The sequence below is a fragment of the Diadema setosum genome, chromosome 4 (assembly GCF_964275005.1).
Source record: "Diadema setosum chromosome 4, eeDiaSeto1, whole genome shotgun sequence".
NCBI classification, from domain to species: domain Eukaryota; kingdom Metazoa; phylum Echinodermata; class Echinoidea; order Diadematoida; family Diadematidae; genus Diadema; species Diadema setosum.
The window spans coordinates 48663122-48686543 of record NC_092688.1 but is presented as its reverse complement, the minus strand read 5'-3'; the positions used below and the strand labels follow the sequence as shown (position 1 = coordinate 48686543).

The window sequence follows — 23422 nt, the reverse complement described above, 5'->3', positions numbered from 1 at the left end:
GGAGCATTTCACTCATTCATTCGAATAGCACAATGTACATGGTTTATTAATATTACAATTCAGCAACCGCTTGGTGGAAAATGTAGAGTATTGATTCTTTATGATGACGTGTGAGCTCTAATGTCAAGCATAGGCCCTGTTAGGGCTCGGGGTTAACTCTGAATATCTGCTTGATATTTTCCGACCTTTTTTTTTTTTCTTCTTCTTTTTTTTTTTTTTGTTAATATCAGCTTTGGGCAAGTTCACAAAATGGAGGCTCTTCGAGTCTCAGAAAATTTTCAGTATGTGAATAAACTTGGCTTTGGACTTATAGTCTGATCCTTCAAAGCTTTTATCGTTTTACGGATTGCTCACACATGACTTCATTTTAATTATTCGCTTAGTGGGAGACAAAGAGTATCTAAAAAAAAACCCATCTTGAGAACCCACTAAGAACGTAAAAATAGAGAAAAACTCGAGATTCTACCAGAAAATGTATGAGAATAATGAAGTTAACTTTTTTTTTACATAAAATGTGAAATTAAAGCACCTGCGCGAAATCGATTCAATTTCATTGGGTAATTGAAACGTTGTCTTGAACTTTCTCCCCGAGTCTTTTTGTTCTCACAACAGCCAATCAAGCAGCACACAATTTGCAAATGAACAGACGAAAACAAAAGAGTAATGGTACGTGCCGGTACGGTGCTGAGGGCGAGCATGTAGAGTAGGTCTTTCTCCAGATCTACCTCCTCCCTTTCCCTCCCAAAGTGGTGTCAGTCACAGATTGATGTATATACTATAACGAAAGTGTCGTTCTCGTCCAGTTTTAAATGCGCCGATTGCCAAGCGGTATTGTGCTGCTGGGATTTCAAAAAGACGACAAAACATACGAAGTTATGTCGAACTCACATTGGTTGCTGTTTTCAGTAGCGTCTATGCTAGTTGTGGGAAAACCCGTCGTGGGTAAGTGTTTTAGTATCCTCATATTCGCACATTGCACTGAGAAGCTTCAGATCACCTTTGAATTACATATTATTTTCTAAGTTTCCTTTCCATACAGTTTCAATGGAGACCATAATTCAGCGTATAGAAAAGCTATTTTTATGTTCATACAGTTGTCTGAGTAAGAATAAGGCTTGGTGTGACACGGTGTGATATCAAATAATTAAAGTGTTTGAAACGTTCATCATTCTTACCTATATCATTAGAAGAAAAGTGGCAAAATTTATGTATCTCAAATTCAAACTAGAGGGAATCACTCACAACGTTTGATGGTCGTTTCTTGATCATTCCCAAAATGTACTTCCCATCTTTATCGAATTCAAAACGGAGGAATAAACTCCATGTCATTGATTATGCTTGACTGATATTTTCAAAACTTTTAATACACATTATAATTGGATATACTTTATGACAGTAAAATCAAAGAACCACTTTAAATGAGTTTTATACACTTTTGGTAAATCCAAATGTCATTCTGACCGGCACGCCCACATTGCATTGGTTTTGCTAGTGAGTAGACGCACAAGACACGAACTGCAAGGCAGCGGAGTGGCGTGCTGGCGTAGAACCGGCGAGTTTGCATCCGTACTGGGGAAAAAAAGACAGCCGCGCACCATCATGATTTTCACAGCAAAAATGGTGGTCAATGGATCAGTCAACTGAAGGCTTTTTAAAAAGCCCCATGGCCTTCATGCGGTTATGACAATTATCTTTTTGGATTGTTTTCATTTTCATCCGAAAAGATGGCTCGATAGGCAATATTCAGCTGCACTTGTCATTCGAATCACTTACTTTCAATTCCTATATGACTCTTCTCTTATCAGTCCTCCGACACGCTGGTGTCATACGCACTGCTCACATGTGGCAATATATCTGTTTATAGTGTATACTCACCTGAAAGACGGTTGGCAGTCGTTTCACTTCACCTCACAAGGTTTAAGGGAAAGAAGTATATCATTCAGATTTTTATTGTTTTCATATCGATGTCTTCATATTTTTCCCTGTTTTTAAACAAGAGTTGTGTTACCTTTTCATTTTCAACACCAAATATGCATTTAGGCCAAAAAAAAAGGTAAATGATTTATGACAATCAAAAGTTTGATCAAGACATCTTTTGGCGGACTTGCCTTCTAGGAAAAGCATCTTAATTTTAGAATCGTTTACACGATGTATGTATGTGTGTATATATATATATATATATATATATATATATATATATATATATATATGGGCTAAAGCGCGGGGTGGCCCGGGGTCGCCAAGATGCCGGCCTGCCAAATTTCATTTTCGAGCCACCAAAAGAAAATGTTGTTTCGAGCCCTGATAATTATATAGAAATAATGTACGTGTATAAAACAACAAACTCACTTCTTTTCTTGTTTATGTTTTATTACATTATGTATAAATCCTCTGGCGTTACGTACTCTCCTTGAAAATTGGTATAAGCTGAATCAATGAGATACGAAAATGTACAGATAACAATTAGGAAAATAATAACAGCAAAACTTGCTTTAAAGGTTTATAGAATAGTGCATTATATGAAGAGTTTGTTTGCAAAAACCGATAAGTCCATTTTTGAAGATTTTGAAGTACGGTCTCTGTCATAAAGTACAAAATAATACCTTTTAAATGATATATTGGTCACTACATAGAAAGGTATATTTTTGAAATTATGGTCAAAAGAAGCAAAAATTTTCTTATTATTCTCTTTATTTTTTTTTTTGAACTTTAATCGCAAATATCTCCATTTGACAAATATGGACTTATCGGTTTTTGCAAACAAACTCTTCATATCATACAAAAGTCTGTTTGCACTGTTCTTCATTGTCAGAAGAAAGAAAAATCACTTTGAGTACCTTACTATAGAAAGGTAATTGTAATAAGTTCAAGAATGAAGTGTACACCATTTATGCACTCTCCTTCGTTTATCACTTTCGCTTCTTAACTGGATAAATTGAATCACAAGTAACTACATCTGAAATATAGTCTTGCTCTTGTAAGGAGAGATATACCCATATACTCTGTTTTTGTGTTAGTTCAACGTGTTCAGTCAATGAGTACTGTATTTACTCGGCCTCATTTAAGCCTGTTAGAATCCATCTTGCATTCTCCGATAACTTAATGGTTTTCTGGAATCAACCAGTTCTGGTCGAGGTGATGATTTAGCTTTTAACGTTTTGCGAGATATTCAGAAACCACACTATGAGATGTCAAAGAGCATGCAGTAAGTTTAAGGGGTATCAAAAGTTTATTTGATGAAATTCGGTTTTGAAATGGCTGATATATCCAAAAACAAGGTGAAACAAAGAGATCCTAATAAAATTGTGGCATGTCGCCTTTCATTATTAGCACTTTTTGGGATATCTCAGCCATTTGAAAACCAATTTTCATCAAATAAACGTTGAATCCTTCTCAAAATTACATGCTCTTTCATATTTCATAAGAGGCTTTTCATTATCTCACTTAGGAATGTTCAAAACATGAATCCCCACCTCAACCAGTACTGTACAGTCCCTTTATTGTCAACAGATACATTATTTTCAGGATAAGAAACTATATGTATTATGAAGTATTCTGTGCCACAAGCTATATCATCAAGAAGTTCGCCGTCCTACTGATATGTCATAAAAATTAAATGTGTCTCTCCTGTTACAGCGTCCTGAACCATTAAAAGAGTCGAGAACATTGACATACTGTTGACTTTGATTGCTTCTGATGCGATGCGATACGATTATGCTGTACTGCAACGGTTTTATCCAGTTAGATGCCTGGTTTTTGTGATGCTTGATATGAAAAGCGTGATAATGCACTATGGTGCAATTCCACATTATCATGATTATGTTCAAGTCGAATATTGCCTCGAGCAAAATCAAGGAGAGTGGTAGACGTTCATTGGAAATGGGAAATGAGTGTTCCCTTATTTTCGGGAATAGGAACACAGGCAAAAACCAAAATGATAATATTTCAGCTGAGGTGATGATATCACCAACCAGGTACCTTGTCCTTCATTCGTGCGCGGTAATATCATTAGATATACATTTATCGTGACATCCCCTGCTGCATGACACATGTCATGGAAGAAAATATGCATAAATTTCCAGTATTTGTATCTTAAAGATTTCATGAATTTGTTTGTGTATTGTATTGGGGGGAGAGTTTTAGAAATAGATTGAAATTAAAAATAAGAATTGCTTCCAATCGATAATGCAACGGCTGTAACGTCCTTAATGCACTGCATTTTGTTATCATTGCGTTTTAATTTGATGCCAAGTTATTGTTTATTTGATTTTTTTTTTTTTTTTGTCAAGAAAAGAACGCTGAGGGAAGATTTGGGGTATACATGGTATATAGGACAAGAGAGACAAGTGAGGCGTCACCATCCCATCTAATTCATATATGACTTTTAAGAAAGCTGTAAAAATAATGTTGTTATCTGAATATCAGTGATTTCATTAAGTCATTGTAAGTGTATAATACTATACATGAAATTCCTTCGTAGAAATATAGCCGTATTTAATCTATTACGTAAAAATGTAACCGACCATGACCGTAACTGTTCACCTTGACCTCGGTGAGAAAATATTTTGTCATGCCTCGCTGATCAGTGGTCCAGGTATCTAAAGGGATGGTACAGTTTCGGCTGAGGTGGGGTTTGAGGTTTCCTCTAATGAAATATAATTCTAAGAGGAATTCAAATTTCATTTGATGAAAATTGGTTTCGAAATGGCTAAGATATCCAAAACAAAACAATTCTATTAAAAAGTGGGACCCACCTTTTACTAGGATTGCTTTGCTTTACTTTGTTTTTGGATATATCTCAGCCATTTCAAAACCAATTTTCAACAAATAAACATTGAATTCCTATCAGAATTGGAGACTTCTTAACATTTCATAAAGTAGTTTCTGAATATCTTGCAAGAAGTTGAATTTTCACCTCAACCAATACTATACCAATCCTTCAACGTTTAGTGTAAGCATACAGACCTCTCCTTTTCCTTTCTCCTTTCTTCTATCCTACCTTTACGCAAGTCATCCCTCCCTCCTATTTTTCCGATATGCATTCTGTAGGCCTATTCGAGGGTTGCATGCAAATCAAGCTACGCTTAAGCTGTAACCTTTATTCATTGTATCGCTGATACGTTTTGCTGTATAAGTAAAGGTAATGAAGAAAAGCTACTTTGTTAACAAATTATGTTTATGTAAATGTATGGCACCAACAAGTATGTATACATGCACTTTGTGAATGTACAATGATAATGCAAGATTCATGAAATTCTTCCGTCGAGATGTTTTCATTGCAACTGATTGACAATATTGCCCTATAACGACGTAAATAAGCACTGCATTGATCAGTGTTTTAGTAGTAGCCATGATAAAAAAAAAAATAATGGGCGTACATACTCGAGCAGGATGTAATGCAAGAACCAATAAATCAAATCAAATCAAATCAAATAAAAAATGACACAGTCATGATAATAATGAATAACGCTTCGAGTTCACGTCTTAGGGCGGTGAGTTGGCTCAGTCGGTAGCGCGTCTGCCTCAAGATCCTACGGACCCGGGTTCGAACCCGAGTCTGGACTGAGCAATGTTGCGTGTAAACATACCGTCCCTTCTAGCAAGAGGAAAAACACTCTGTCCCTAGGCTAGGACATAAAATGGATGTCCCGTGTATGAGAGAGTCACAGCTCATGCACGTAAAAGATCCCGCTTCATTCATTCATCGCAAAGAGCAGGGTGCTTAACCCGGTGAAGTTGTCCCACCTCACATCCAACTGGACCCCATGGAAGCCCAGCTTAGCATATAGCTGAATATGGGCTATCCAGCCATCTTCTCAGATGGCAATGAACAAACAAACAAACAAACAAACAGGCAAATTGAAATCTTTATAGCATGTTGTCAAGAATTCAATGTACTAAATGTGCTACATTTTGACATTACATGACATCCTCTTCTCTCTTATGTCTCTAGGCGACCAGGGTAAAATATGTAGACCCTTTGGTGAATACATCACTACCATAGTTTCTCCAAATTTTCCGGACATCTACCCACCAGACACAACAAAAGAATGGGTTGTCAAGAGCGACGCGCCGGTAAATACATTTTTTGCAAGCTTTGAATGCTCTGGATGAAAAAGCACTGTATACTCTTGAATGAGTAAAAGTTAGTTTCTGTTGTTGTTCTTGTTGTTTCTGCTGCTGCTGTTGTTCTTGTTCTTGTTGTTTCTAATTACTGTACAGTGAGAATTAATATTCCCAACACTACTTCCTGACCACTCGACACTGGGAAGGAGTTCACTGTCGAGATCAAGGCTTGTAAATGTACAAGCCTGTGTTAATGTAAGAACGTTGGTAAATATGATTATGGCTTTGTTAATACCAGTCCAGCGTTTATGATAATCAGGATCATCTAATGTGATTTCGGTATCATTTCATTTTGCTTGACTCGTGCGTTGAACATTATGGGAGATAATCATTACTTCGACTGCGCCTTAAACCACAAACATTCTTGTTTTTTTTTTTTTTTTTTTTTTTTTTTTGGCAATGGTAACGTCGTTATTTCATTCAGATACAAATAACAGTGAATGCTCTGGACATTGAACGAGGATGGGACACGTTGACTATCAGCCATATTTCAGCGATCACCAACAAACTTAGCACATTTTCATTGGTCAACGGACGGGTGACGTCAATAGCTCTGCCAGCAGGGGCCCTCACCATTCAATTCTGTAGTGACGATAAGTTGGAGTATTATGGATTCTCCTTTGACATCCGGTCAGAAGTATATAACGGTGAGGGGGTGTTTTCTGTTCAAAAGGAATTACAAGTGTATTAAAAAGAAAATCCATTATTTTTTTAAATGATTAAATAGTAAAAGGAAAACATTAACAATATAAGACAATGATTTTTGTAGCAATCTGGCCAGAATTGAAAGAAATATTTGAAGAGTTTTCAAGAAGCGCTGATATCAGCCAGAATCACATAAATATTTTAAACATGTGAAAAAAATAACCAAAACATGACAGTGATTTTTGTAGCAATCTGGTCAGAATTAAGAGAAATATTCGAAATGGATTTCAAGAAGCACTGATATCAGCCACAGTCCACACATAACTATATTTGAATCATGTGAAAAAAATACCAAACATGTCACAATGATTTTTGCAGCTATCCTGCCATAATTGAGAGAATTATTTGAAATGTTTTCATGAAGCACTGATATCAGCCAGAATTGCATACTATCATTCCGAAACATGTGAAAAAAAAAATATCCAACATGACAGTTGGGTATTTTTTATTTGATTTTTTATTTTTTTTTTTAATTGTAGCAATCTGGACAGGATTGAGAGAAATATTCAAAATGTTTTCAAGAAGCACTGAAATCAGCCAGAATCACATAACTATATTTTGAAACCTGTGATTGTCGTTATACAGGCGAGGATCTGTCGTCATTCCATATACTATTCTCTCATTGTTTCGTTCTTTAAAAGAAAAAAATATAGTGATGATAATAATTTATCTTGCGAAGCTATAACAACTTCTTTGTACCAAAAGAAAATGCTATATCTTCACAACTCCTGAATGATTTGTGGGCGTTAGTGTATTTTGGGACATCCTGTATGTTTTTATTTTAAAATCATTTCAAACTTCTTGCTAATGTATAAAACGTGAAGATAAAAGTGACTCCTTAATAGACTCGTGGGAATTTGACATCATGTTGTGTTGCTATCAACTTTTCACCAAAAAGGAACGAACGGCTTAAGAGCGTCCAGTGACGGAGAGGAATATTTCCTATGTTCTTCGGGTATGCAGTCTATTGAAGCTGGCGCCAGATGCGATGGCGTCATACATTGTCACGACTACACCGATGAGGTATCATGTTCTGGTAAGTTAAAGGCATAATTTACCATTTGCGGATAAAACAAAAACCCAGCATTAGTGCTTTAAAACCGTTCTAAAAATGTGAGTTAGGGATAGAAACAACTGTAAAAATTTGAATCCGTACAATCGATGTTAACTATTGTCAACTGATTGTTAAATACACAAAATGTACACAACAGTTATGATAAAAATGTTTCCAGACTAAACTGTCTACAGTTATGGTTTATTGAGAAAAATGCTGGTATCTCCTTATATTTTAGGCTTTATTGCGAAAATTTTATATGGTAGGTTGTTTTGTGTTACAACAGACCTACACATACGCATCAAATATGATATCTTGCAGATTTTTTAAATCACTGCTCCCAAAGGTAAACAGGTCCACAAGACAGACTTTGAGGCTTAGTTCCTCTAGTAAAAAGAAAAAAAAAGAAGAAACGAAAGGAAACACTAAACAAACAAACAAACAAACAAAAAGATTCGCGTATACCCCCCCCCCCCGTTAATTTCCCTATAAATCAACTTGTTCTGCTTGTTCGCAAATCTGATACAGTGCATTCCCGTTATAACAAACCTCGGGACCGGCAGCCTTCTTTCGTTAAACGGAATTTTGTTATAACAGAGCAAGGACAGTATAATCAATGACGAAAACATGAAAAGTCATCTTACTCAAATTTGGTGTTTCTTATCAATTTCTTCAAAAGTTACATTTCACAGATAGAATAAAGTTGTTTGTATAAATATTTTCATGCCTAGTTTGTAGGCACATGTAAACGCATGGTGTAAAAAGTGGTGGTTTTGAGGATTCATTTAAGATTCGTTATACCAAAGGTTCGTTATTACCAAAGCTCATTATTCCGAGGGCTCATTCTTCAGAATGGTTCTTATTCCGAAGGTTCACCATCCGCAGAATTCGTTATTCCGAAAGTTGCTATAACCGTGTTCGTTATAAGCGCATTTTCTACAATAGTCTTTAATAAGGATAACTTCGGGACAGGAATTTCATACTTCGTTTTATAACGAAATTTCGTTATATCCGGCGTGTTCATTGTAACGGGATCACACGGTAGTATGTGAGCCACTTGACGTAAACCCAGGATTACTACAACTAAAAATATGAAGTCGTACCTAACCCGAGCTATACACTGCCAGTGAAATGGATTGAAAGATTTCACATCGTGTTAAAGTAAAACGGTTGCACAAGTTCCTTTTTATGTAGAAATTTTATATTGCAAATGGTCAAAGTACCTATAGCAGAGTTACTGATGAGCATGTGAGTATCTTTGCTTGGGAATATATAATAGCGGAAACATTATTTTGAACCATCAAACCAAAGTCACCACTCTGTGCTCAGTGAATATGAATAAAGACTAGTCGAATCTCATCATAATTTCAATGTTTCTTTTTCTAAGTCTTTTCAAATACGCGAACAACAAAATGGTTTTTGTAATTCGTAGCTTTGTGAGTTCGCACCTTCTTTTCATTTTCTAATAAATGAACTTCGGAATAAAGATTTTTTTTTTTTCCGGATAAAACCACCGAAACAATGCCAGAAATGTTCGGATTAACAAACCCGTTCTCATTAGGACTAACAAACATCTAGACATATGTAACTTTGCCATTTCGGAATAACAAACCTTCGGAAAAAATGTACTTTATTTGGATTACAGCCTCTATGAGTGGCCATAAGACACTAATACATCTTTATTTCTGACTAGATATGCATTAACTGATTTTTTTTTTCTTCGTGAAGAGTGTAACACCATGGACCGCGATTTATGTACTCTTTCTGTTGCAAAAACCGTCTTTTGGTTTCAAAATTTAATGTTCAGCTGTTTAGTTTAGTTATGTTTTTTGTTGTTTTTTTTTTGTTGTTTTTTTTTTTTTGAGGGGGGAAGGTTCATTATGACTGAGATCTGAGCCACCATAGTTTAAGGAAAAAATGCCTATCAAGCCAGATTTCTCCTTAAAGCAAAAATGTAAAAACAAATCTCGCTCCAAGAGTTTCATTACTCCTCTTTCTTTTTCTGGTCAAGTTCTTAATTTGCTCTTTCTTCTTATTCCATTGTTTCTGGTTAATAAACTAAGATTTCATGGGAATTCATTAAGTCAACATGATGGGAACTCTGTATGGGCATGATATTTGATCATACTGGCTTTATGGCTTTACATAAATTGCATACTGTACATACCTAGGGCAAAAAAATCATCCTAGACATGAACAGAGGAGATTATTTGCAAACCAGTTCTTGGTTCATCTGTTACTGAAATTTGTGGTGAGATTATAGTGAATGTGTTTGTTTTCAGTATATGGAAGTTTGTTTGGTTATAAGTAACATGTCATATCACGGTAGTGTCGTATCATCAACAGAGTGCACAGATGATTCTTACGTATGTAAAGGCTTGGGGATCTGCTTGGACAGGGGTTTCCAATGCGACGGGTTTATGGACTGCCCTTTGGGGGATGATGAATCTGATTGTGGTAGGTATCAGCCTGAAATCTTTTATGTCTCTGAGAATTGTGATTGTCAAACTTAAACTTAATGTTTTATTCATCTGTTTACGGAAGTAGGTTAAGATGCCGTGTCCCTAACATTTTTTGTATATCCCTGTTTCTCCAAACAGTAATATTACATATATCTCCCTCGAACTAAGTCTTCTTTTTCACCCTCATCATAATCGCTCTCCGTGAATGCAGCAATATAAAGCACACCGAACAACGCACAATCGGCCAATAGGAACATTATACAATGTCATGACGACATATCGTGCTCGGGTTGTGAAGCACTTCCCTAGCTGCACTAACCCTATAGCACTTCCAATCAAAGTATTTCTAAAAATTAAGAAAGATAAAGATATCAAAGTAAACTAAATGTGATTTGTTTATACTAGTGGCAAAATCGTAATTATGGCAAAAGGAACAGACTGCTCATCTGATATTATTTGTATTGTTTTTTTTTTTCCGTATATCTTGCAGGGACGTACTTTAAATAAATAGGTTATCAATATGTTTCCAATAACTTATTTCCATTTACTTCTGTACACAGACATTGTCTTTTCTTCATTTGTTGCCTTAAGTATGTAACGCCATGCATTTATTCAGTATTTACGGGGCATTTTATGTGAAATGTTCAAAAGTCGATGTTTATAGTGGTGAGATGAATGCAAACTGTCCATCGTTGTAACGTTCGATAAATTAAGTCAGTCTCAACGCGATCTGAGTTCATGGACACATAATCATCAGTATAGGATTTGCTATAGCGAGACGCTTATCATTAGGCACCGCTTGGGTAATCTGAATGGTATGGCCCTCCCTCTATAGGGGTAGTATTCATGGACAGCCTCTAATGGGTTATTGACACCATGTAACTATATAGTTTGCATTTTATTGTCCTTCTGCATGATTATGTATCGATGCTGTAGATACAATACGATGCCCTAATGGCGCCCACTGTGGCTGGGCTAATATGCACTTCTGGCACGAGAGGTTGGTCCCAAAACCCCCGAGGTGCGGAAGTCAAGACTGGCTGCCTTTTTGGATCAACGACACGACAACATGGAACGAAAATTACACCAAGCAAGCGGCCAAGATGACAACCATGCTGTTAAGTGAAGTCTATTTATCATTTGCCTTAGAACTCGACTCAAAATTCATCTTTTATCTCGTGAAAATCCCTGTATGACAAAGAGAGGAAAAAATAACAGTTTTAAGCCTACTTATAGCATTGTATAAATTGCTTGTGTGTAGTAAATATAATAATAATGGCTATAGAAATTATAATGCACCCCGATATTAGCAACGTGCGGAAAGACTAAACAACACAGAAATAAAAGATGCAAGAAAATAACACACACCACCAGACTAAATAAAAGTATTGTGAGTCAATTATCGCATATCGCTACGTAAATACTAGGAAGTTTTGCATTGATATACTTGAATAATTACAACTGCTTTTGCAATTTCAAGGGTTAATAATATTCACATGCCATTGCAAGTCTGCATGGTGTCACAATGCATTTATTGCACTAATCACTTTTCATATTCTAAAGTTCCATATTATACATTGAGATAGACCTTTATCAATTTTCTGAACAATGAGACTCGACCTTATTAAATGGTTTTTCGAATCTTAGTTGATTATACAAACTAAGAAATACGGGTTCAAATTTGAACCCCAAAATTGTCCCTATACAACCACCCTAATGGTGCAACTTTACACCGCAATAAGCAATTTGAACCCTTAGAGGTGCAATACGCTGAATTTTGAACCTGTAGGGGTTCGAATATGCACCCTCAGTTTTGTCCTAATCAAGGGTGCAAACATGCACCATAAACATTAATACATTGTGGACTAAACATTTGCACCACGAGTACCACGGTTATACTCGTAAGATCAAACTTACACTCTAATGGATATGTCCGCATCTTTGTAGGTACTAATATAAATATCAAGAGATTTAATTTTCTACTTGCATAATTAAAGGTACAAATGTGCACCCCAGGGTGCTGGTGTAGGGACAAATATGGTGCAAATTTGAACCTCTATTTTTTTTTTTAGTGTGTATTATTTTGAAAAGATCACGAATCTGAGAAAGTTTCAGATGTACATTGCGACATACGGAGAGGTTAAAAAAAAATCGGTAAAAACGGATTTGCAACTGTTCTGGGACCTTTTCATGTTTATACAGAGCCGTTAATTAGAGCTTATGAGAATCAAGTTATCAACATACTTTCACACCATCTAAATGCATGTTTCTGATCCTTTAATCTATGTTTATCATTTAGGTGGCTTGTTGATGCTTATTTACCTCATTTGGAGCCTGAAGTGTTTCATGATCTCAGTTATCTCGCTGCACTGTAAGATTTAAAAAACGTTACTGTTCCTTCTTCTTTTCTGTTTTTAATTACATGAGCAATTTTCTTGTATACAGATAGCATAAATCGACCCACCTTCTTTAGATATTCTATATACTTCTTCAAGTTACAAAAAAAAGATAGGCATAATTACATTCATAACATTATCTTGTCTGCCGAACGTGAGGTTCTTGCAGCTGCAGCTGGCTGCGACTTCTGTGAAATAATTTTTAAAAAACTACCGCTAAATTGAGCATTAATTACCAAATTTCTTTCTTTTGTGAGGGGATCGATGTTATAGTAATCCAGGGAGCAATGTGAGCTTGAATTAAAAAGAAGGAAATGTAAAAAAAAAAAAAAAAAAAAAAAACCGCAGGAGAAACATCTAATGTTATCGGAGAGGAGTGCCGAGTTATAAATCCCGTTATAGACAATTATATTTAACTCTGAATCAAGTATAATGTATAGAATATAAACTTATTGTGAGTACTGTGATATATAAAAGTAGGACCTAATGATAATAATAAGAACAGATGATGTTTGAGCTATCTAAAGTTTGTGTCTGTCTGTCTTCTACAGGAACTTGACTTACAGTGGTTTGAATCACATTTCCAAAGGATTGTTTGATGGACTGCATCGTCTGACCTTATTGTACGTTCTGACCTTATTGTATATCACACGTTCTGATATTGTTGCGTGATTTTCTACTGTTCGAGTATTGATTTCTGGTGTAACCTGAGGAACATGATGTATAAGCCTGTCAATTCAAAACCCCAAAGACATAAGAAGGTTACCCTGTCACCGGTGAAATGAATATGAATGGAGTAATTCTATATAATAATTTTATTAAGACAATGATCTGGGAAGAGAAAAAGGGTAAGCGTATTTGTGACCGTGCATCACAAAACCAACAAAAAGTCGCCAGATATGGATTTCAGTTAAGGGCGGATTCTGAAAGAGCACTTTCAGCTTTAAAATGATGTATAAAACAATGCAAATGGACTCTCTTAAGCTATCCAAATATTTGAAAGAAAACACACATTCTGGAAAAGTGTGAACAGAGAAAAAAGGCTCCGACGTATAGCATTGTATAGGGTCAATAACCTTGCTCGCTGTGCAATGAATGGGACAAAAAACCGGATGTGAAATTGCGTATCAACAAGAATGAAGAGATTATCAGATTAAGCTGAAACTAATTACGCATAATTAACACATTCTGTCTATGACTAAAACCGACTTTCAAAGCAGTAGCATCATCTTTTCAAAATTTATTAAAGTTGAAAGTGAAGAGTGTGTAATGGATATTAGGGAATGCATGGGGCCTCTATGACATACCTAATTACACTATCCCACAAAAAAGCATTCTAGAAAAACTGCTTAAAAGCAGAACTTTTCGTTCCTTTTATGATCACAGACTTTGTCATAATATAGAGGAAGAATAGATCTTTCAGAAAACATGAAAATCTCATGCTTACTAGGTTGACCAGTTTCACCTATTTTCAGTCCTCACGTAAAATCAGAGAGTGCAACTTTTTGTTGGTTTTGCGATATACGGTCATATTTGATACAGGTGATGATTGTAATCCCGAAGATTGTTCACCCGAAATTGAAATAAGGTTCGCAGTTCCAAAGGTTCATAATGATGAAAGATAAAAATTCCGTACATATAGAACTTCCTTAATCCGCAAATGAAACAGTCTTTGCTCATTCATCCGAATACGAGATAATATTCGTTATTCACGATCAGTGTTCATTGATCCAAAAATGAAAAAAAAAAAAGTTGTACTAGTTTCATTTCGCAGGTTCGTTGTTCCAGAGGTTCAGTCATCCGAAAATGAAATAAAATTTGTTATTCGCGATCCGATTGTTCGTCAATCCGAAAATGAAGTGAGGTTCGTCACAAACCTTATTTCGTTTTGGATCAACCAGTGTCAACGATATCCTTCCAAAAAATGAGCCTTAGTTTATTTTCGGACAAACGAGCTTGCAGAATAATGAATCTTCGGAATAAGGAAGCTTATTTTGTTGTTGGATGGACCAATTTTCTTCGTAACTAACATATGGAATAACAGAAGGAAACCTTTAACGCCAAATCATGTTTATGTTGAGTTTATGTTAAATGAAAAGTTATGAGGGAGCAGGCAGAGTGTTACCAAAATTGAATGCAATAATGAGGAAGCAATGGAATTTGAAGTTTGACATGTTTTCACTGAAAAGCACGAGCCACCCAGCCAATAGGGAAAAAAATGATGACGTCATGACCCACATCTCTCATATTATACAACGTCATGTTTGTACACATAATGTAAATATTGTTTGTGTGTGTGTGCTTACGTATGTTAATATATTATATAGATATATATACTCGATTTGACCATTAGACTATGTCATCCCCTGATAAATCTAGCACTGCCTTCATGAGTCAAGAACTTTAAGAAGTTGTAGCTCTTCGTCATCTAAAAAAAAAATAACTAATGATAATGATAATGATAATGATAACAACAATAATAATAATAATAATGATAATAATAATAATAATGACTTAATGTCGCTGCTTTTCAATCCCCAGGTACGTTTCGGGTTGCAAATTAAGATACCTCGAGACAGACAGCTTTCGTGGTCTTCGTTATCTCCAAATGTTGTGAGTGCAAGATTGAAATTCATCTTTATTCTCTCGTCAAGACACGTTGCGGCAAATTTCTTGAAATAGATTATTGCTAATGTTACCCCGATGAACACGTGTTATTGATTATTACCCCGAGTTCATATGGAGACATTAATAAAGATGCATTGAGAGGTTAGAAGTTCCGCTGTGTCATGGCAAGGGAAATTCTTCGTGTGTTTTTCAGAACCTGCATACTGTATCTGCACTAAATCTGCGTAATGTTGTTATACTGGTCACGGCCTAAACACACACACAAGGAAAGTTAACATTGTTGTGTTGTTCATCTTTGTAACACTGTCACAAACTCGTGCAGAATCGATATCAGTCTAGTGAACTGACGTTCGTAAAGAATTATCAAAATCTTTTTTTTTTTTTCTTCTTCTTCTTCTTTTTCTTCTTTTTGACATTTCCAGACACATTGAAGGGAACATGATAACGCAGTTGATGCCTGGCTGTTTCCGAGATTTGAGAAATGTTGTCATACTGTAAGTTGGTTTACTTGGGAACAACTCAATGTTACCCATTAATTTGATATATCTGTAGGCCTATTAAACATGCATTAATTTACATGGTCATGATGATAGAATTAATTCAAATAATTAAGACCAGAAAGAAGAAGCGATTAACATTGGAAATTAATTGATTACTCCATGTATAATCAATTCATGTATTCAATCCAAGGTTGAATAAATCGTGTAATATATAAATAGCTGGAAAACGACTTTGAGATACAAAGGCAACTTCACCTGCCATCCTGGAAATAATGAAGTTGATATGTAAGAATGTTAAAGGAGTATATAATTTATAAAGAGTGTGTCACTCATGTCCTTGTACCTGGAGGTCCTATTCTATAAGTGTTTTCTCTCTTGAAACGACTGCAATTACGCAAAACACAAGAGATTAATCCGATCCTCCTATACATGCCCTTCATGCAGTGTCATTGTTTTTATGATTGCCTCTTCAAACTTCCTTCATTCCTAAAGTCAAAATTGATTATGAAAGTGGACCCGCGGGCCACGTCCAAGAAAACATAGATTCATACAGGTTCGGATTTTTCTTATATTTCAGTATTCTGGAAAAAAACAATCTCACCGATATCAGACCTGGCACATTTCAGGATATGATGCGATTGGAAGTACTGTAAGATGCCTCTTTCTTACTTTATGCATAGCTATATATACCGCAGGAATATGAAATAAATTGTTTATAAGCATATTCTGCTATTGTATTATGATTAATAAAAGCCCTGATATATCTCTGTCCCTTATTATGATACCATCATGTGATAATTGGAATAGCCTGTCAAACTTTACAGCATCGAAAAATTCCTCTGATATGTCTGAGAAGTTCAAGAGAAACTCATTGTATTGATTAATGGTTTTTGCAATGTTTTTGTTACTTAAATTGAAATAGATATGCATAGTTAATATTTTCAAAACGGAGCGTGCCAATTGTAAACGCCACCATACTGGTAAACGATTTCATTTACACCAAGTTTTACGATTAAGTTTGACGTTTCACTTTGTCCTGTTGTCTTCATTATCACTTGATAAGATGTAGGCCCCTATCGTGATATTAAAAACAACAATGCTCCATGTTAATACGATGTTGATAAACAGATATGAAATTGTTGATGACATCTTCTGAAATAAGTATGATAAAACAACAGCAACTAATGAAACTGATAAGCATCTGTAGAAATTGTACATGGTTAAAATGACTCAAAATCTTTACTGTTGGTTAACTGTTCACAGTGAACTATCGGAAAATCCATTGACGAAAATCAATTCAACTATTTTCCTCGGGATCGAAAATAGCCTTTTGATTGCGTAAGTATTATAACAATTAACTAACCTGAATATTTTCATTATCTTAGCAAGTACAGCAGTCTATGCAACACTTTGAATGTGATATTCATTAGTTTCACTACAACAAAAGAACGATGAAAGCAACCCCTGTATCGTATGCAAAGTAGTCTGTACGCAAGCAATGTATTAGTAATATCATAACCCCTGTTTTTAGCTGCTTCGGTTTCTTTGTCGGAAAAAAAAAAAAAAACATGACAGTTATATCATTGGTTTCTCTTTTCCCATATAGCAGTCATGTAAGGGCGTTGCGGTGTATGAATGTCATCCTCATCAGATTATTATGTCAGGAACTGATCAGCAGCTGATCCCGAATAGATTCTTATCTTTTAGTACCTTGCTCTGTTAGATTGTAGGCAATTATTTCATAGTTTAGATACTAAGTCATATGCAATTCGTCAAGTCTTACACCTTTGATGTGTTTCTCAGTAGGCCTATTATGTATATTCTGTTTTATAGTTGTGTGTAAAACCATTTCCACAATTTTCCAGAAATGTCTTTTGTAATCTATCAGTGTATCTCGATTCTTCAATCTGTTTTTTTTTTTTTTTGTCTTCATGAGGCTTTATTTAACAGTGTTCCCCATTAAAAGAAAAATTGAAAGAATCTGAGCAGCTTGGACGGGTAAATAAAACTATAAATATGCAATATTATTACAACTTATATCATGAAATGCTAACAAAGGAAGAACTTTGGGAAAGAGTAAGAGTGCAACACTCAGTTTTTACCGTACATTGTAAGACATTAATTGGGGAGCTTTAGATTTTCGACAAGGACGTTTAGACGACGATTGCGTGGGCCATAACCCCCCCCCCCCACCACCACCACCACCACCACCACCCCTGCGTCATGTTGCAAAGCAGCTTTTGGTTACGCGACGACCCAGTCTATACAAAGTAAAATGGCGCCCCCATATGAACATTGCATCAAGTAGTTCTCTGCGTCGTGAATTGGGCGGACGCTAAAATAGCCCAGAACCGACCATGACAACTCAGACGACGAGAGATCGACTTTGGTAAGCAATTATGCGCATCTTTGAACAGGAGCGCATCTAAAGCTCCCTATTGTACTTGAAAGAACAGTTCAATGGCCTGGTTTTATTCTTTTATGAATATAGATATCATGCCGGCAACAGAAATTTAGTGCATCTTATGTGGACATTATTACATAAATCGCAGTTAGCAAAGATTTCCAACATTGAGGCACAACGTGTTAGCCATTGTTTTGCAGACAATCTGATTGACAAAAAAACAGTAGAATCTACTGACTAATTACTCACTTTATTATACAGGGCTCTAGATGACACCCCAATAACAGCTGTAGCGCCTGGAACATTTGCAAAGCTGAGGAAGGTTCGGGACATGTAAGTATTCAACCTTTCTCATTTGTTCATCATCAAAGAAATTCAGTCAAGCTAAATGCCATCACCGAAAACTGGTCTGTCACATCCTATTACTTATGGTTTATTCGTGATTACACTGACATGACATCTTTACTGCTTGTGCCATGAAGCTTACATAACACACACATGACGTATGATCTGTGTTATTCTAATCTTTATAGACGTTAAAGGATTTGTGTGGTTTTTTTTCAAGGAGAATACAAATATACATCTCAATCAATGTCCTGAATGAATTGTAAACAATACTGCTACATTTCGTCTGGAAAAACTAACTTCAGGAAAACAAAAAGCGTGATTTTATGAAAACACGTGCATATGGCCAAAGCACCTTCTTCATGTCAACCGTTTTAATTCACAAACTCTGTTGAACTACGACAAAGACATCAAAGAATCTTTGAGAGAGTATGATATAATTATCTGGGAAAGAAGATCGCCTATGTCAAACTTCACCAAACCTGAGAAAGAACATATTTTTGTAGATATTGTCAGCTAAATAAAGAATTTCTTTTCCTAACGAATAAACGTACAGTCGTTTGAGGACCTCTGCGCCACAGCCTTTGCCCCTCTACCCAGGATTCTTCGATGGACCCCAAAAGCTGAATCTGTAAGTAAGGAAATAGTATCTACATCTCGCATGAAATATCTGAGTAAATCATTTTATGTTGTAATAACCAACTTTTTTTCCTGAATTGATCGTGTGGTAGTAAGCCCTACCACAAATAAAAGTATCAAGCGGAAAATATCGCCAGGACGTAGAAATCTGACTGATTAATAATGTCGATCAAAGCGCTTTATACTACTTTCCAGTAGAGAATGAGCAATATAAAGCATCAATGATTCTTATAAAGTGTGAAAACTTTGTAGTATCTGTGAAGATAAAAAAAAATGACTATGGAATATAAATTTCCTGTCTTGATTATTTTTCTCTCCATGCTTATAGTCATGTTGCAGACCCAAGACTCTGCTGCGTGGCTCCAGACACGACTACGTGCATGAACAGTGAACCACCTCATCCTCTCTTCACCTGTCGGAAAACCTTCCTCCAAAATACTACCATTACTCTATTCATGTGGATTCTTGGAGTCAGTGCATTGCTCGGTAATCTTGCAGTGGTTATTTTGAGGATGATTAGCAAGCCCGCAACCATAACAGCAAGTGTCCAGTGCACCTTGATTTCAAACCTAGCTTTTTCTGACTTCCTCATGGGTGTCTACATGGTTCTGCTGGCGTTCATGGATCTTTATGTAGGTAAATCGTACTTCTGGGCCGGGAAAGCCGATGACTGGCGATCTAGTATTCCATGTCAAGTTGCTGGTTTCGTTTCGGTGTTGAGTAGTGAGGCTTCTGTGTTTCTCATCACCCTTATATCTGTTGATCGCTTCATCGGCGTTATGTTTCCATTCACCCAGCGGCGTCTGAGCATTGTCGGATCGCGAGTTGCAGTCTGTGTCATATGGTCAGTGGCCTTTCTGCTTGCCCTGACGGGGACCGTATTGAACTATATCAATCCAGATGCCTACTTACTAAGTGATGTGTGTGTAGGATTGCCCTTGATCCGTAATCCTGCAGGCATCCTTGTTGAATCGAATCCCAGCATAATGAATCGTTACAGCGTATCCCTCATCAACACCAGGGCTACCTACTACGTCTCCACAGGTCTCTTCGCCATTGTCTTGTTTCTTGGCATCAATCTTGCGAGTTTTATCATTATCTTTCTTTGCTATGCTGCAATCTTTATCAAGGCTCGTCTTGTTCGTGCCCAGGCTGGGCGTACGGACAAAGCCAACCAAGAAATCAAACTGGCCTTGAAGATGTCCCTCATTGTGGCGACCGATTTTTTCTGTTGGGTTCCGATTATAACCATAGGCATTCTTGTCCAGGCAGCAGGTGTCCGGGTGTCTCCAGACGTATACGCCTGGCTAGTTGTCTTTGTCCTACCAGTAAATTCATCAATCAATCCTTTCCTATATACCATTCTTGAAATGTTGAGAAAGTAAGTCTCCTTCATTTACAATGTCACCAACAGAATCGTGCCGTTCACGTTAATAGGGGAAAAAAAAGTATATTACTAACCTGTGATTGTGACTTTGTTGATTTGACAAAAATTGTACAATGTTAACTCTGTTTACAGCCCGGTTAACACTGGTTAAGGTCAAAACATGCTTTGACATATTATTAACTGGTGGTGGTAGTATTCACACGTTTCGCATTTCTGTATACTATTAGTCTATGAAGTTTATCACTGCACACTTTAAACATTATATTCTGCAGTCCTAGTAGTTTCGTTGCCATGTGAACAAGCAAAGATGTATACAAACAGTACCATTCAATAACAAATAAGCAAACTAATTAGGATAGCAAACTTCACAGGGAAACGTTTATAATCATTATCATTAATTCATTGAGCAGACTAGAAATAAACATGTTTAATGATACCTAGGAATCGGGAAGAAGGCAGACATTTTTACCTCTAAGACTCCTATCGAGAAGAAATCATCACCTTCTAACAATGTCTTAAATATCTCGATTGTTGATGTTTGAAATTTCCTTTCAGTGCAAATTTTAAGCTCGAGACACTTGTTTTGATAATTTTGATTTCTTGTTTAAGTTTGATAGGATAATTGATGTGATGTGTTCCATTAATAACAATGGAAATATGAAATATCTATAATCTTCGCCAATATTCTGCACAAATTGTTTATCTTGACACATTAGTGGATTGTCAGAAAATGGGACTCTATCTTCAGTTATCGCTGAAACCCTATAATTGAGTGTGTGTGTGTGTGTGTGTGTTAGTGTTATTAGTTTGTCTGGAAGAAGTAGCAAACTGAGCATCTTTTCCAATGCAGCAGGCCTAAATACCAATGAAGGAATTCAAGGACACTGGATTTTAATTGTTCATCCTAACAAGAATTGATACACCTTATCATAAAAGAGTTGGTTCTTGTAAGCGACGCCATAATGACATGAAACATCTGAATAAATATGGTCAGAAAGTGTCTAATCATTTCATCAATGAATGCAGTCTCAATGATACAGCTCATGATATCGCAATGTAATTTTAATGAGGTAAATAATGAAGTCATGTCAAGATCTGTCTATTACACCTATGCCAAACGTTTTTATCTTATCTGTTTTTCTATAGTTTTTAAAGGAGTAGATCTTATTTAAACTTTACTTAGTAACATCTTAAAATGAATCAATGATATATAGGTATTCCTGAAATGACTTCTTACCGCATGTGTTGGTTGACAGTGGTGTCAGAAAGGGGAAAAAAGTATAGCCTACACAGATCTAACGATAGAAATCACTTGATATTCACGCGTAAATGACTGCGTCGTCGGTTACCACAAAACAGTGGCATAATGATACTCTGTATTCACATATACAGTGGTGTAGAAAAAGGTTCCGAAGTTCAAAGGTCAGCTATGTCAAGAATACGTGGTTTATTCTTGTGAAATGTTTACTAAAATACAATGTAGTTCATCACCTCTAATTTGACGCCTCACTTGCGTCACCATTGTCACGGATCACAGAGTTACGATCCTTCAAAGGTGAGGGTACAAAACCCGCTTTTTCCAAGTTTGTGGTTTGGAAGATACGAAACTAACTTTTCTGTTAGTTTTTGGTTTCCTCGTTTGTTTTTCGCACCAAGTTTTACTGAAATGCTATCCTATCTGTTAACATTTTGCGGGTGACCGTAATTTACAATCTTTGGTAAGCACATATCATTCAGCTCTTACCTTTTATGCACCAACACCTTCGACGTGTCCACCTTTCCCGTCGATACAAAGCTGTGAACGACGCTGCATGTCTCGCACTGCTATTCTAACCATGGCGGGATCATGACGAAGAATATCGATCTTATGCCAAATTAAACGCGCCTGCAAGTCATCCAGATCACGTGGTGGGGGTGTGTATACCCTGCTCTTTAGGTTTCCCCAGTGAAATCACAGGGTGTCAAGTCAGGAGATCGTGGAGGCCATTCCACCTCATGATTGATAGCTATTGTTGGCCAAATAGCTCTACCAGCCTCTCACGGACAGCTCGAAGACGGTGAGCTGGAGCACCATCCTGTACCACCAAAGGTGCCGAACACTCCTCGATCCTGTCTTTTAGAGTTTTCTTCCAGCTGGGACAACATGTCCTCATTGATCAAGTCTAATGAGTTCATGCCACCCTTCATGTTTCTGTTGAAGAAGAATTGCCCAATTATTTGGCCACTTACACAAGGGCCAGCCCATACACTCCATTTTTGTCTGCTCATGTTTACGTCGTAATTGAACTCTGGTGGATGTCCTGCAGCCGCGTACTCCACGACATTGTGTGTATTCACTCTCCCGTTCATGCTACATGCGGCTTCGTCACCAACAACAAGATTTCGCAGGAAATTGGCATCACCCTCAATCCTGCCCAGAAGCCACCTCGAAAACTTGAACCTCCACTGAAAATCCATCTCCAGCAGTTGACGCTCATGCACTTTGTAAGGATACATAATAAGATCTAATCATGCAATACGATGGAAAGTTGGCCTTACCCCTAAACCATTACGGCGTGCTGAAGTGGTCCTTGGATGAGCCTCCTGACAGCCTCAATGTTTCCTGGGCATCAGCTCCTACTCCTCGGCCTGCCAGAATTACCCTTGTTTCTGTTAAGGCTCGTTCCGTACTGTTGGTATTTGCGCACATTCGCCCAGATAGTCTTTCTGGGTGATGGAGGATCTCTGTCTGGGAACCGCAAACGGAATGCTTGCCTTGTATCCATTATGCTACCGG

The 23422-nt window shown here is 36.7% G+C and overlaps 1 protein-coding gene across 1 annotated transcript; it reads left to right on the top strand.

Annotated features, from left to right (window-relative positions):
- Window positions 1–19714: 19714 nt before the first annotated feature.
- On the top strand, window positions 19715–20804 carry LOC140227408 (G-protein coupled receptor GRL101-like). Its single transcript, XM_072307815.1, has one exon. It carries the CDS (start codon window positions 19715–19717, stop codon window positions 20642–20644), a length of 930 nt encoding a protein of 309 aa, XP_072163916.1. The 3' UTR covers window positions 20645–20804.
- The last annotated feature ends 2618 nt before the right edge of the window (window positions 20805–23422 follow it).